The sequence below is a fragment of the Monosiga brevicollis genome, genomic scaffold (genome assembly GCF_000002865.3).
Source record: "Monosiga brevicollis MX1 MONBRscaffold_11 genomic scaffold, whole genome shotgun sequence".
Taxonomy (NCBI): domain Eukaryota; class Choanoflagellata; order Craspedida; family Salpingoecidae; genus Monosiga; species Monosiga brevicollis.
Window position 1 is genome coordinate 876,526 of NW_001865048.1, and position 15,464 is coordinate 891,989.

Genomic DNA, 15,464 nt, shown 5'->3' on the forward strand with positions numbered 1-15,464 from the left:
CCGAGCTGACATAAACTATGCAAGAGTCGATCGTCGCCAGCTACCTGCCAAGCTTTGGGTAAATGTTGTAAACAATTGGCAATCGCAGTCGGCACGAGCCAATTTTCAGGGCAGGTGAGATGCCCGCGCAGCCGACAAGCGATGCGGCGTGGACAGCTGTCCAAGCGGCTGCGGAGGGAGGCAAGCTACCTGGCAACGGCCCACTCACCCCACAACGGGATCGGAATATCATGAGTTGAAGCGATCGCGCCGGTCATTCATGTCATCCTTTTCCCCCCGACGTGTCAGCTCCCTGTCCTTGGGCCATCAAGAGCCCGTGCCTTCTCAATCTGAGATCTCTCTCCTTCCCTCCCTCCCTCACTCGCTCACTCACACACACACTCGCACACACACACACTCTCTCTCTCTTTCCTTTCCTATGGCTCCTCTTAAACTGCAAGGCAATAGAGCTGGCCCGTTCAACGGCCCGGCGGTTCAGAAGGAAGGGTGTCAGGAATTCACAAGCAGGTCAAAACTTGCAGCGGGCAGGCGAAAACGCACGACGCATCCGAAGCTCGTCCACTGCCACACACACACACACACACACACACACACACACACACACACACACACACACACACACACACACACACACACACACACACGTACGTACGTTCCATGTCCCGAAGGAGGGGACAGGGGGTAGAGAAGAAGGGTGTCCTCTCAACGCCATGTCCCCAACACCACGGCAAAAAGTCAACTGATACTCGGTCACCTCGCAAGCAGCCGCGTTGCTGGGCAGTCAACTTTAAAAATGTGTCCGCTCATCCTTTTCCGGGGTTTGGCTGCCCAGTGACGGCTGATCCCACCGTTACATCGAGGTCATCACCTCTAAAAGTCGGTCGTCGCTTTCCCAGGGGTGCATGAGTGTGCGTGTGAGAACGTGATTGAGGCTCTTGACAGTGCAGCCGCAAGGGGTGCGTCAGCGGACGAAACGAGCATTTGCTTTGCAGTTGGCTTGGCCTTTGGCTCGATCGACTGTGACAGGGGTGAGTGCATCCGAGTGAGGTGTGTGAGCAAGAGGAACCGGGCGCCGTTGGATTGCAGCAGTCGACCACCATTGCGTGGACGCTGACGCCGCTCGCCAGCTGCCCCGATGAAAGAGGCCCGGAGTGAGAGGTCTTGCATCCGAAATCCACCGCAGCGCGCCCCTTGCCAGAGGAAAGACAGTGAGGCGACTGGCGTGATGCTGCATTTTCTTTGAGCTTGGGTGGCCCTTCTTGAGCATAGGCCATCAACGCGTCTGCGGCCCCATTGTCCTGCCATTGCCCGTGCGCTCATTGTCGCTTTCACTTCTAGTCGCTGCCTTTGTCCCGACCTGCTGGCACGACCATCAACATCATTGGTGTTCCTGCCGTGTGCATAAATACATCCGATTACACACACCATGGCTCGTACTCTGAGTCTACTCTTGGTGTGCTTGGCCCTGGCGGTGCCCAGCATGGCCGATCGTGACCTACTGGAAGAGAACCGTTTTCATGGCCGTTGCATTCGGGCTATTCATGCAGCGGACCACGGGTATGATTTTATGCGTCACGAGTGGCCACCGTCTTATCCCCGCGCCCACCGTGCGAGCGAGGCGCTGGTCATCGTCTCATCGTCATTGCCCATGGCTAGGCACTACGTGTCCACGGGTCATGCATCGGGCATCGACATGGCCGCCACCATCTGCCGAGGCGACGTCGACTGCCAGCACATTGCCCCATGCGAATCTGGGGATTGCATGCAGGTACGCACCAATTGGCTGCTCCAAGATCACGCCCTCGCTCTCTACTCGCGCCGTACGCACGGCATGGGTGTCCACGTTCTTTTCCCCCTCCCCCTATTCATGATGACATTGCCATCTTGAAAAAAAAATCCCAAAAATCGCATCTGTAGCTGCATCGCTGCGAGTCCAACACCAATGCCGTCTGTGCGCTGTATGTCCCGGTGCACTGCACCGAGGATGTGGTGAGCGCGCCCCAGTCTGCCGTGCAAAGCAGCTCCGTCCTGAGCTTGGCCAACAAGGCCGGCAGTAGTGTCGCTCTGGGCGATCGCTTCTTCTTTGTGGGCGCCCCCAAGGCGGACAGCGCCTACGACAAGACTGGCCTCGTCTATGCCGCCCACATTTCTTCAAACGAGGCCATTCTTCAGGAGCTCGTGGGCGATCAACCCGGCAAAAAGGACAACTTTGGTGCCGCGGTAGCCACCTTTGGGACCACCCTCATGGTTGGTGCACCGGGTGCCGACACCAGCATCAAGAAAGGTGGCAAAGTCGAGGTCTTCACCATGGTTCGCAACGCGTGGGAGCGTACCCAGGTTTTGGCCCCTGCCGGCTTGGCACAGAACGATGATTTTGGCGCCAGCGTTGCGCTCGGCAACGGCGTAGCCATTGTCGGTGCCCCACGCGACTCAAGCATCAAGGTCAAGGCCGGTGCCGCCTACGTATACGCTGCCGACCGGGAGGGCCAATGGTATCTCATTGACAAGCTGCAAGTGAGCCGACCCAAGGAGAAGGGACGCTGCGGCATGAGCGTGGCCATCTCCGGCCTGACAGCCGTTGTTGGCTGCTCTGGCAAAAAGGAACGTGCCTTTGTCTTTGCCCTTCGCGATGGCACTTTTACGGAACTCACACAGATCAAACAAGGCGCCAACAACTTTGGCCAGGCCGTGGCCATCGCCTCAAATGAGCTGGCGTACGGTCCTCTGCGCACGGCCGTGCTCATTGGTGCTCCTGATCAGAAGGACGGCCGTGCTTTCATGTACGAACTGCAGTCAGATGGACAAGCTGAGCGCACGGAAAAGTTCAAGCCCAAGTCTGATGCCAACCCCAACCGCTTTGGTGCCAGTGTGGCTCTGAGCCCGGGCGGCCGCTACTCGGTCATTGGAGCCCCGGGCGAGTCGGGTACTTCTGATATTGGGCGTGTGTTTGCCTACGAGCGTCAACGCGAGTGGGAGCTGGTCCTTGAAGCCGTGGCCCCTGACGTGAGCGCTGAGGGCGACCAGTTGGGCACGGCTGTTGATATTCGGGCCACTTCCAGCGGCTTTCTCATCATGGCCAGCGCTCCCAAGGCGCTCAATGACGGTGCTGTCACCTTCATTTCCAGCTAATCGCCCGCCTCATCAATCAGTACGCTGAGGCCTTGGTCCTCCAGTGCCTCGGAGCAGCTGTAGATAGAGACAGAGCTGAAAATAAACTATTTCTACCCGCGTCGCCGGCCCGCTGCATGGCAAGCGCCATCGCGTGCGCCTGCTGTCGATGTTGTAAAATTTGTCTGTGGGCGACGCTCTATTAATCGATTCGACCTTGGCAATGTCTGGTTCTCGAAGAAACGCACGGATTGATGCAAAATGGGGATGAATTAGGGGCTCAAGTTAAGTTGCGAGTCACGACCACTTAAAAGGGTAAAATCAAAGGAGAAAGAAGGGGGGTTGGGGATTGAAACTCTAATATACTCACACAGGAGAAAGAGAAAGAGAGACAAGATCAAGGACGCCAGCAGGGTGGTGCCCATGCTTGGCATGCTTGAGCATGATCAAGGTCAAGACTAGCTTTGCTCAACGACAACGGCCTCTCCACCCTCACGGGAAGGGCCAGGGGTGTAGTAGTGGCTAACCTCGTAGCGGTAGCGCAGTTTGTCTGACCGGTTGCCCAAAAGCCACACAATCCGCGCCGCATAGAACTAGATGCCGTCAAGGAGTGCGCAAAATAAGAGCAGAAGCAAACCGTGAGCAAGTCAGCAGTATGGTCTGGCACTCGAGGCAATAGCTCATCGTTGTGTCAAGCGTGTACAGGCTGCAATGGCACTACCTGGACGCCAAGAAGGCAAATGTTGGCTAGACAAAAGAAGATGGTCCAGAACTCGGACCAGTTGCCGGGAATATTCCAAGGATCAATCTGCGCTAGGAGCACAAAGGCACCAATGCCAGATGTACTCTATGCCAAAGGGGCGAGGCAATCAACACCGACGACTTGGTGAGGTGGCGTACACCGCAAACCACTGGAGCCGCATGGGGTGGCTTGGCTCACTCGGTCAGCTTGCATCTTGGATGCGTCAACAACATACTTTGCAAAGAAGGGTCGCCACAGATGCTACTTTGAAGGTGGTGGCTTCGCGGCGCAAAACAGCAATCAGGCGGGTTCGATGGGCATGAATCTGCTCCTGCCGTTGTGTCAAGTGGCGATTTTCCTCTTGATCAGCGTTGAGTTGAACGATAAAGTCTGAGCGACGCATTTCTGCCTGCAATTGCCGGCTAGGATGTTGCACTAAGTCCGCAAATAACAGACCATGGGAAAGCATGAGGCAGAAAGGTCAGGCAGCAGTATGCATATTGATAATAATATTGTTCTTCTGGCTGAGCGAGGTGCGACCACTCAACAAGCCGACGAGCAAAAGAAATAGGGCAGGCGCGGGTCGCGCGTACATTGGGCGAGAGATTGCTTCATCGTCTTGAATCGAGTCACGGTGTTGGCAGGTTTTGCAGGAGATGTGCCTGGGCAGAATACGACAGCAGGCTGTGAGCTCCTCGCAGACCCAGCAAGGGCTATGAAGGTGACCACGCCGGTGCCTGGGCACCATACCTCCTTCGGTGGTGTTGGTGGTGGTGGGGAGAAGCTTAGGACCTTCTTCCTCGTCTTCACCTGGATGAAGTGCGTCGTGCAAGAGCACTCGTCGGCTAGCCCGAACAGTTGCTGTCATGGGTGGGCGGTGTAGCAGAGGTCGAGGAGCGGCGTCTGGTTAGATTGGCATGAGATGTGCCTGCAGGAAGAGCGGGCCAAGAAGTGGGCTTCTAAATGCGCTGGACCTCAATGGTAGCGTCTACCTGCGCGAGTGAGGCGTGAGCGAGAGTTGGCAGGGCGCAGCTGGGGCGGACTCTTGCTGGGAGACGCTTGAGCTTCACTCTCTGCGTCAATGTCCGCTTCGTCAATCACAGTGTGCGGTTGAGACGACTCTTCGTCCGTCTGGGGTGGTATATGCCGGCAAAATGCAAAGCGATGGGAATGAAGATGCAGAACATGATCGAGCGGACTGGAAGCACGCAGGAAACGGGGACGTACGGGCGTGGTCATCAGACTGGAGGCCAGCAGGGAAGGTTGCTCGGCGTGTCCGACTTGAAGATACTCGTCAATCTGCTGTCCTGGGTCGGTGTCCGCTTCATCTTGGCCATCCAGGGCATCGAGCGCTGTGGCTTTGAGGATGGCTTCTTCGTAGCTCATGCGAACGACACGCATGCCGAGGGCGTAAAAGACAAACTGCTCGGTCGTGGCGGTCAGAGCGACGACCCAGCCCATCCGCAGCGGATACAGCTGCAGCAGCCAAGGACGGACAGGGCCTTGCAGGTGAGGCTTGCCGGGGTAGGCGAAGAACGAAGGGCAGATCGTGGCCAGCGCTGCGGGACGCGGGCCTTTTGGTCACGAACCTGCTGATCGTCGCGCACGGTAAAAATGGCGAGCATGCTCAGGAGGATGGTGATGGCGTGATGCGTCCAGAGCTCGTAGCCAGTCTGGGGGCGATATACCAGCTCCACGATGTACAATGCCACCTTGATGGGTATGCCCATGCAGCATGAGTGAGAGGATGGTCAGGCGGATCACAGTTTGGGGGGGGAGAAAAGGGGCACAGAAAGGCGTTTCCACGCACCAAGGGCGCAAGTAGGCCGTCCTCGAGAAGGTGGGACTTGCGGCGCAGGTCATCATAGGCAAGCGCATCCGGATCAATGACGACTTGGATAGTTGCCATTTGAATGATGAACATGATGGTGGTCACGATCATTTCAACGCAATAGGTGATGACATTGCGGCGATGGCGGATGCTGAGCACTTTGTACTCGGGCCAGATTTTGGGGAGGATGGCCTCCATGAGCTTGATCAAGATGAGGATGCCGAGAAAGATGGTGGCTTCCCACATGCCAAACGAATCAGGATAAGCGTTGACGGCTCGCGCCCCGGCCTGGGGTATCATGTGGGGCGGCACAGCCGCGGTGGTGTTGGCGACCGTGGCCATGGTCAAAGTCCAAGGGGAGACAGATGGGCGTTGTCGATGCGCTGCAACCGCCGGAGCCCACAGGTAGCGGACCGCGGGCCGCGGGCAGCAGGGCAGCAGGACAGCAGGGCAGTGGGCAGAGGATTCAACTTCCTCGTTCAAAAGGGTAGGCGCAGGTGACTCCGGCACCCACCCACTCAGCCAGAGTGAAAATAAAAATAACAATAATATAAGAACCGAGACCGAGACCAGGATATCGATCGAGGAGGAGAACGATTCAAGGGGCACACACACACACACACACACACACACACACACACACACACACACACACACACACACACACACACACACACACACACGGATAGAGTCAGACCAGAGCGAGGGCGGGGGCTGCCACAAGCCCAAGCCCGAGCTTGCTGGTGTTTTTTTCCTTTTTGTTTTCACACATTGAGAACTGAAGGTGAGGGTTACGAAGAAAAAGTGTCATGTCTTTGTAGACAAACTTGTGGGTATAGTACTTGTCAAGGCAGGGTGGAGTTAGTAAAAATGTGCACAGCGCACAACATGAGAAAGACACGACACGGTTCCATATAAGGCAGCGCGAGCAGTTGGAAAGAGGTACGGACGGTGTGCGCCTTTTGGGAGAGAGAGAGGACCAACCAGAGCCTTGAGCGCTCAACAGCGTTGCTCAAAAATACCGATTGTTCTTACGGCCCATCGCGTACAGCTTGCGCTCACGCCTGTCTGTGGGCTCGCTGGCAAGGATTCAGTTGGATTTTTCAAGGCAAACAAAGGCCACTCGCACTGCCTTGTGAGAGAGACTCTCTCCTTTGTCTCAAACGCAGAACCAAAACCCCTATCCGCGTTGTCTCGATTTGATCCACGCGGACGAGCTGACAACCACACATCCCACAGATGTGCTTTAAATCCCAAAAGCATTTGTCCGGAATAGGGGCAAGGCACGCGCCGGCGCACTGACGTCACCGCAACGCTGGTGGTGTTGACAACTGTTGTTATTCACAATCAAACAGAGGCAAAGCTTTGAATTCTTCAACGTACGCTTTCACACACAACACCACCAAAGCGCAAAGCGGGCACGACGCGTCCATTTACTGCACAAAGAGCTCGGGTGCTTGGAGCTCCATTTGTTGTGACGCCTCGTTGACGGCTTCGCACCAGGTGGCAAACCGGTCAGCCAACGCTCCAACCTGCACAACCCACCGAGTACAGACCAACAATTGAGCATGTCCGCGAGGCACACCACGCCGCAAGAGACACCACGCCCGCTCACAGCGCCATCAAAGCGTCCAACGGCCGTCGATCTTACCTGTTGCAGGTCCAACACCCGCGGCTGCACCCAGTTGAGCTTGGCCAAGCCCTCGACCTGGTCAATGGCGCCTCGCACGAGACCAAGGGCCATGGCACGCATCACCAGGCGCTCCACCGCCTCCTCCGTCACATTGGCCGCTTGAGCAATTGTGTCAAACTTGAGGTCCCGCATATGCGGGGGCGACTTAAACACGAGCTCCATCAACGCCAGCAGGCGAATCTTATCTCCCAACACCTCCGTGCTACATTCATCCACCAGTCGGCGATACGGACAGCACCGACGAGCACGAAAAGAGCAGCAATGAGCTACATGTCTTGAGGAACACAGAGGAGGGCTTTGCAATCCATCAACGGGGACAGCGAGAAGCAAGCAAGGCAAGGTGCGGGCCGTACTTGGCAGCCAGATCAGGAGATGACTTCCAGTGATTGTCCAGAGCCTCAAACTTTTGCAAGTCGCCTACCCAAAAGACCATGTCATTAGAGTTTTTCGCACGGCCCTCCACGAAAGATTTAAGGTGCGAAACGCCATGATCAACCCTTCTCTGATTGAGAGCCCCAAAGCCTCACGCACCAGCATTGAAAGCAAACAACAGCTCCACCAGCCAGGCCTTGTCTGTGTCGCGCAGGGCGTTCAGAATGTCGTGCGACAGCTATATCCCCAGGCACCAGTGACAAGCCCCAACGAGTTGAGCGGTAAGTATAATCAGGCAGGCATGGGCGCCAAACCAAGCCGGATCGGCTATAGCAGCCAAGCACGGGCAAGGATACGTACCAACTCGCCGAAATTGTAAATGCCCTCGCCCAAAAGCGCTGCCAGAGACAAGTCAAAAGCCCGTTGCACCTGATCCTCGACTACACCCAGCAGACATCGATCGATAACGCGTCCGTGGCGTGTCATTCGAAGGTGAGGAGACAGTTGGCGGCTATTCGGGCCACCCCGGCACAAAAGAGGCAACACGCGCGCCAATGACCATTGACCATACCAGGAAGGGTATTGATATCCGTGCACCCAAGGAAGCGCAGGGCGTTGATGTAAAACTCAGCAAAGTTGGCCTTGTGCTATAGCATGCAGGCCGGGTGGGGCGCATCAACTGGAGGTACGGCAACTGTGCAGGGAGAGAAAGAACGCGGGCATCATACACAAACCTTGTGGTACTCGGCAGCTACACGGTAATAACTGCCATGCATTTCTGTCACGCCATCCAACTGGTCCAGTAGCTTCTCAGCCTCACGCAGCTGAGCCTGAGACAAGCACACGATGCAACAAGGCCAAACCATCAGCCTTTGTCTGCGTGACATTTGCCGACACGGCAGAAAGAAAACGAACGGCCTTGGGCTTCAAGCGGGTGCTGGCAGGTTCGTGGAACTGATAGAACACCGATCCATACCTGGCATTCGCTCTCGTGGTTGAGACGAAGATGCAGCTCGGCGATGGCCGCCTGAACAAGCACCGTCGCCGCAGTGTCGGCTGTCACCTGATTCTTGATGTTGCCCAAGAACTCGAGCGCCTGCTCGGGGGCTAAGCATGACAGCAAAGACATATGAGACCAGCATGGGTGGGCGTCGCCCTGACTGCCTAGACAGCTCCATTTCAAAGAGGGCTACAAACGCAGTCTCGACAGAGGGGCGAAAGAAATTTTACTTACTCTCAATCTGGGTGGCAACGACGAGGCAGAGATGGACGTAGCTGACTTGGTTAATCCTAGGAATGAGGTGTCGTGAGACATCGGCCATCTCAAGGTGGCCCATTGCCAAGTCGAAGCACAATGAGAAGAAGCAGTCGACACATCACCAGACGCACTTGGAGGCAAAATCCGAGATGAACTGTTCATAGAGCTAGATAAAGCAGATGAGGCCGTCGGGACCAAACACGGGTTGAGACTGGAGTTGTGATCAACATGCAGGCCTTGGCGGCTGTAGCCCTCTCACAATGAATGAAAAGGGGGTGCGGTGCGCGGTGTCAGGGGATGCGGAATACACACCTGCACGAGGCCATCGTCCGCAAACATGGGCTGTTGCACCATCTCCAGCAACTTTTGCGTCAATTGATGCCACAGCCTATCGCCACACAAGTTCAACGCGTTTGTTACACCGCATCAGAGTTGTTGCAGGGGTTGTTATTGGTGCGACCCTGTTACAAAACGAGCTGGAGGCTGCTCAGCAGCAGTGACATACTTGCGCGTGTAGAGAGTTTCGACCTCTTGCCAGAGCTCGGCCGTCTCGCCGGCATGCTTGGCAATTTGGGATTCCAGATAAGCAGCCGCCATCTTAATGATGGGTATGAAACAGATGTGCTACAGGCCGATACAAACGGGCTGGCGTCAACTCCAAGAGCTGAAGTCATCAAGAGCAGAGAAAATGTCCCGTGATGTGAGCGTATGTGCAGTGAACAGCGTGGCCCAGAGCCCAATCCAAGTCCCCCTAATCGCCCTTTGACCTATCTCTATAGCTTGGCTCTGTGCCCAGACACCTGGGTCTGGTGCTCGAACACCGGCGCTGCCCTTGGTGCTCCACGTCAGCTTGCCACTGGCAGCAGCAACGCGGGGGAGGCGAGCCAACTAACGCACAGGAAGCAATTCTGCCTCGTCTCGCTCACAAACGGCCTAAACACAGGTTGGCCTCAAGTCCAATCCGCCGTCTGGTGCGACCAGCGGGTGCACAGCGTCTGAATGCTACTCGACAGGGCTCCACTGCCCCTTCTGCCGGTCGTCTTGTCGTCGCTGTCGTTGTTGCTTTTGCTTGGATATTGAAGCCAAAAACACTTGCAAACACTTCTCTACACTTCTCTACACTTCAGTGTCGGATTCTGCTCCATCTCTGATTCCTGCTTGTTCTAACCTTGCGCTGACGTTGACACTGGTGAAGCCTCTCTGCAACTTTGCTTGGTGCAAGAGACCATCTCTCACTCTTGGATGGCCAAGAACAGATGGTAGCAAGTTTTTTATTTTGGTCACAATAGTTGTTGTGTTCGCTTTTCTACCTCGACAGCATGGTGAGGGAGCATTTTTTTTTTTTTTGGACTGTGACTTGCTCGCTTGTGCGCGCGGTCGGTCACGCGAGGGGCAGTGGGCTGTGTGGCCGCGCTGCTCTTGCTTGGATTTGGTACGAATGCTGGAAGGCTTGGAGAATCCGTTTGTCCAGCTGTTTTCTGCTCTGTTTGTTTGCCAGCACCGCCTTTTTTTTTTGTGTGTGTGTGTGTGGTGCTGCATTCTCTGGCCGTGGACTCCCACTTGGCGGTTGGCCCCTGGTGTTGCTTGATTGAGCGGTGACCTGGGTGCAATGGAGGTGACCGCGTGTCCCCCATTCACCTGTGGTTATTGTTGACTGAGCATGCCGCCTATGGACCCATCGCCGGGGACTCTACGGCCTATACTACACCCTACCGGGACATTGGCATTCAACGGCCCAGGATGGGCGGTGGTGGTTTTTGCTTTGCACGAATCGCGGCTCGCTCTTCCCTGGATCGGCTGTGTCACGCGGGTGTCGGTCCGAACCACGCACATCGCTTCGTCCGAGTCAGCGATTGGGCCGAAATGGGCCGATAAACTCGTTCTTCTCTCGCCTTGTCAATTTGCCTCTCTTGCTCTCTTGACTCTGCTTGATTGACACATCTGATAAAGGTTCGCCGGCTCATCCCATGTGCGCCTGCTCGCGTGTATAGCTTTGCGATGTGGCTCGTCTGCTGGAGCTGGGCCTTTCGTGCACCCTTCGGCTTTTAAGGATGTGCGCGGCACACTTCCCATCTGCATACATGATAGTAATGTTATTATCATGTTAAAAGATCAAGCAAAGCCATAAATTCTGAGCGAGCGAGGGCGTAAGAGGAATGGGTAGCCGTGGTGCTATTCTCGGCTTGACAAATAACCACTCGCAGTCATCTCAACAGCGCCACCAAGCCCCGTCATAGATGCTCGGGTGCACATGGCATTTCTCTCTTTTATTCCTCAACGAGACAGATGGGGGAGGGGGGGAGGAGGTTGTGCCGGATGAGGATGACAACGCAGAAACCACACACATTTGTAAAACAACAGACGGAGCACAAGACTAGATCACGCGGGGGGCGTGGGTGTCGGATGAGGAGGAGGAGGACGACGCAGAAACTGCACGCATTGGTGGAACCACGCACGGCGCACAGGGTTGATCAATCTCATGTTGCATCCAAGCAAGGATCTAGGGCGGCCCAGGCACGCCCTGGTGACGGACGCAGAGAAGTCACCGAATCGGGCCAAAGATGACTTGAAACGTGAGTGATCATGTTGGGATTTGCCGAGGTACCGACCGTCACGGCAAACACGAGCGGCAGCTCATTGACGTCAGACTTGGAACGGATGGGGCTAAGCACGGTCGGCCCTGTCACGGCCCCAGGTTGTGCTGCTTGGCCAGCCATCGCCTGTTGCACAGGCAGGTGTAAATGTTGATCTGCTCCCAACCGGCTATCGAGAAAAACATCCAACGCACACGCTTCTGCGCATTGAGGGCATCACGTCCGAGGCCATTGTGCTTGTATAAGGATTATGTATTTTACTTTTACTCGGTGGCTTTAAGTTGATGGTCACTTCATGCGCCCACAGCCTCAGAGCCTTTTGAAATTTGCAAATCGAAATGAGCAGTAAAAACGGACGTAAAATAATAGTGCATTGCATGACCCCCCAGCCCACCTTTCAGAGCCTTTTTTCTTCTCTCTCTCTCGGTCGTTGTCTCGCTCTTCCAGACCACAGGTACGATATTAGCACGGGCAGGTCTGGGGGCCGCGCCCTCTTCTCAGTGTATGCAGGAGCGTGTTCATGGGAGGGGAATGCATTGGGAGTCGCAAGGGTCCTTGCCGTGCCGCATTGGCACGGCTTGAGTGCCCCGGGCCGAATTTGCAAACCAGCCAGACTGGAGCCTCGTGCCGAGGCATTTGGGCAACGACCGACTTTGATGCATGCTCAATAGCGCGAGCCTTGTTGGAATATGAGGACCATCGTCGTTGCGTAGATGCTGTCTGATCTGACTGCCTCTTTTGCTCCTTACTCTATGTCACTGATTGGACGTGTCAACCGCGAACCCAATAATAGATTACCATGGCTCTTCGTCGTTCTCTTCGCCTGGCCGATGGCGGCTTCATGGAGTCGCTCGGCAAGTGGGCCCGCAGCGCCGCTGGCTACCGCCAAATGGGTAAGTGCTTTCTTTGCGTAGTGGAATCAATGTGTTGCGCTCCTGTTATCGGGTCTTATCTGTTGTCTCGCGAAACCCTCACGCTCGGTCACACCTCACGCCTGATTCAGGCCTCATGACTGACGATCTCATCCGCGAGGAGATTGCCGGCGTGAAGGAGGCCATCAGCAGGCTGCCTCAGGAGGTGCAGGACAAGCGTTATTTCCGTATTAAGCGCGTACGTCCACCACACCTTGGCCTGACGCCCACAGAACCTGCTGAGAACCGTGCTACCCGCTGGCCACCACAAGCACTGACCTATTGATCTTTTGTGTCCCATGTCCCTTCTCACAGGCCATGCACCTGACGAATAAGGACACCTTCCTGCCCAAGGACCAATGGATCACCGAGGAGACGGTATGCTTCCCCCACATTCGTGATCATTGCTAGGATGTGAGCCTCCAGCTCTTGGCCCAAGCCTCACATGAGCTTTTCTGCGCTTGGGGCGTCTATCCTTCCAGGACGAGCGCTACCTGCAGCCCGTGCTCGCTCAGGTGGAGAAGGAGCTTGCCGAGGCCGCGGAATACGACAACCGTGCCTAAACATGCCGTCTGTAGCTGAGAGGAGGCACACTGGCCTCCCAACCAGGCTGGGCTCGTCAGTCTTGCTGGCGATGCTTGCAGGAACTCGGCTTTTTGATGGGCTAGCCTTCTGACCATCCAAGCCATGCATTCCCTCTTGTTTTCCCCCGTTTGTTTTTTACGCACCTTTTCATCACCCAGTCCCCTTTCGTTTTCTTGTCTATCTTTTTTTTTTTCCTTTGGCACCATTGCCATTGCCAGCGTGCTTCCCACGCTTCCCCTTGACGCCCGTTTTTTTCCATTCATCCCCACCACCTCTTTCTTCCCCCTTTTTTGCCCCCATGGGCTTCCCATGTTGATGAATATCGTGTTTGCTGTGCAGCACGGCAAGCTCAAGAATTGGAGAAGCTCAAAACTGATGCTCAAGCGTCTCTCTCTCCCTCTCTCCCCCTCTCATCCACAACAACCAGGCTTCATTTCAATTATCTGGTCTTGATGCACAGCACCCATCGTCATTATTTGGCAATGACGCTCAATACTCTTGCCCTTTCTTTCATATCTATCTCTTCCAGGTCTTGGGTGCATATTCTCAGTGCACCTTGGGGATGATACGCCGAGGTGTTGGAAACTAAAGAAGCGCATCCAACTCGCTTTCACTGTCAAAGTCATCTTGCAACAGGGCCTCCATGGCCATGTCCACTTCCAGCTTGAGTGCAGATGGGGCCATATGTGGTGGCACGTCATGCTTGGCACGCTTGGGCGCCGGCGTAGCCTCGGCGCTGGTGGCCACTTCCATGGTTGGGACACCCGGGGCTGCATCGGGCGGCGTCGCCTCGTGCGCCGGCAGCTTTGGCTGGTTTGCCGCAACCGCTGGCCTAGACTGCTCGGCTGCATCCTCCTCATCCGACTCGAGGACCGCTTTGTTGCGGCGCGAGCGAGGCGCAATTGGCGAATCTCCGTCCGTGTCACTGGCGCGCTCGGCCTTGGGGCTCTCCTGTACCTTGGCGGACGCGGGCCCGATAGGACCATGGGGCAGTGGCGAGGCAGGCGCTTTGTGGTTTTTGATGGAGCTGGTGGTGGCCTCCTCAGCGGCCTCAGCTTCGCGTAGAGCCTCCCAGTCAGCATCCTCGCCATCGGCCATAACCTGGGCCTCGGCCTCGGCCTCGGCGCGTGCCTCGTCCTCAATGCCGCCCTGCAGCAGCGCCATAAAGGGCTCTGGTTCATGAATGGCCTTTGCAAAGGCAAAAAATGCAATCACACGTGACCACAGTTTATTGGTTCGCAACAGCCGGCGGTTTCCTACGGATGTACGAACGGGGGGAGCGGGAGGAGGGGGAAGAGGTCGGGTATACGATGAGCCACAGCAACCTTCACAAACGGCAAGTGGGCGAAAACCACAAAGACACCGTCTCCCTGTGGGAACCACCGCCTCGGAAGACACACAACACAAGCAAATATGTGAGGAAGGTCGTCGTTCTGGCTTACCAACGAGAATCAAGTGATTCTTCGCTCGGGTGAGTGCCACGTTGACGCGTTGCTCCGAGTCGATAAAGCCGACTTGCTGTGTTCGGACGCACGAGACGATGACGACCTGCTTCTCACCGCCCTGAAAGGCGTCCACGGTGCTCACCTGCACCTGTTTGGCTTGCGCCTTGCGCTTGAGACGCTCCTCGATGATCTCAGCCTGTGCCCGATAGAGACAAATCACGCCAACCTCTTCGGGTTCGACGTGATGATCCAGTAAAAAGCTGACAAGCTGAACCACAAAGCCAGCTTCGGCCTCGTTGATGTAGCTCACATCGGCGTGCCGCCGCTCTTCCCCGCGCGCTACGTCACAAAAGCTCAGTGGAGGCAGCGGAGGTGCTAGCGTGGGCCGGTCCACTGCTGCCACGCCGTCGCGGAGGCGCGATTGGTAGAACAAGCGGTTTGTAACCGCCGAAATTGCCGGGTGGCAGCGATACTGCGTGCGTAGCATGATGGGCTCCGTCCCCATGGACATGAGGCGATCAAAGAGGGTCTGCTCAAGACCTTTGGTGCCAGCAGACTCGGCGCCCGTGACCGTGGGACTCAACTGCTTGGGGTCACCCACCAACAACAAGAGGCGACATCGAAACTTGGCGGCCGGCAGCAGCGCATTGGGCTCGGTCATTTGACAGGCCTCATCAAGAATAATGATCGGGAAGCTGAGGTGGTCTAGGCACGGGAAGGCGGTGGCGGCGCAAGTAACGCCTACGAGGCGAGCATCGGCCAAACGCTCACGATTGGCACCCTCCTTGAGTGACTCGATGCTGCGACGCAGTGTATGCTTGACGCCATCGTCCACTTCTTGGGCGTATAGCTTCTTGAGCTCGCGCAGCTCTTGTTTGTCGCCGCTAGCGCTGCCATGGGTCGAGTAGGGCCGCACGGGGGCGGA

General features: G+C 56.1%; 3 protein-coding genes across 3 annotated transcripts; 1 reads left to right on the forward strand and 2 right to left on the reverse strand.

Moving 5' to 3' along the window:
* Window positions 1–1,426: 1,426 nt before the first annotated feature.
* MONBRDRAFT_25795 (uncharacterized protein) lies at window positions 1,427–3,129 on the forward strand (the record flags this gene model as incomplete). Its single annotated transcript, XM_001746061.1, has 3 exons — window positions 1,427–1,557; window positions 1,657–1,768; window positions 1,918–3,129. The coding sequence occupies 3 exons, from the start codon at window positions 1,427–1,429 to the stop codon at window positions 3,127–3,129; spliced, it is 1,455 nt and encodes a 484-aa protein (XP_001746113.1).
* A 437-nt stretch (window positions 3,130–3,566) lies between these two features.
* On the reverse strand, window positions 3,567–6,023 carry MONBRDRAFT_25796 (uncharacterized protein; the record flags this gene model as incomplete). The annotated part of the gene is made up of 8 exons (XM_001746204.1): window positions 3,567–3,701; window positions 3,830–3,955; window positions 4,086–4,285; window positions 4,601–4,660; window positions 4,843–4,981; window positions 5,078–5,326; window positions 5,440–5,562; window positions 5,661–6,023. 8 exons carry the CDS (start codon window positions 6,021–6,023, stop codon window positions 3,567–3,569), a joined length of 1,395 nt encoding a protein of 464 aa, XP_001746256.1.
* A 1,010-nt stretch (window positions 6,024–7,033) lies between these two features.
* On the reverse strand, window positions 7,034–10,067 carry MONBRDRAFT_32580 (uncharacterized protein). The gene is made up of 13 exons (XM_001746205.1): window positions 9,898–10,067; window positions 9,510–9,668; window positions 9,317–9,392; window positions 9,136–9,170; window positions 8,981–9,036; window positions 8,723–8,853; window positions 8,481–8,576; window positions 8,318–8,393; window positions 8,107–8,186; window positions 7,906–7,984; window positions 7,728–7,791; window positions 7,333–7,576; window positions 7,034–7,213 (listed from the first exon to the last, which is right to left on the reverse strand). Exons 2-13 carry the CDS (start codon window positions 9,599–9,601, stop codon window positions 7,115–7,117), a joined length of 1,128 nt encoding a protein of 375 aa, XP_001746257.1. The 5' UTR covers window positions 9,602–9,668; window positions 9,898–10,067; the 3' UTR covers window positions 7,034–7,114.
* Between the last annotated feature and the right edge of the window lie 5,397 nt (window positions 10,068–15,464).

Excerpts from the sequence above, each read along its gene's own strand:
- MONBRDRAFT_32580 (XM_001746205.1), bottom strand. The coding sequence starts at position 9,601 with ATGGCGGCTGCTTATCTGGAATCCCAAATTGCCAAGCATGCCGGCGAG. Across the intron at positions 7,985-8,106 it reads TTTACAATTTCGGCGAGTTG|CTGTCGCACGACATTCTGAA; the intron begins GTACGTATCCTT and ends CTGGGGATATAG. Across the intron at positions 7,214-7,332 it reads GGGTGTTGGACCTGCAACAG|GTTGGAGCGTTGGCTGACCG; the intron begins GTAAGATCGACG and ends TGGGTTGTGCAG.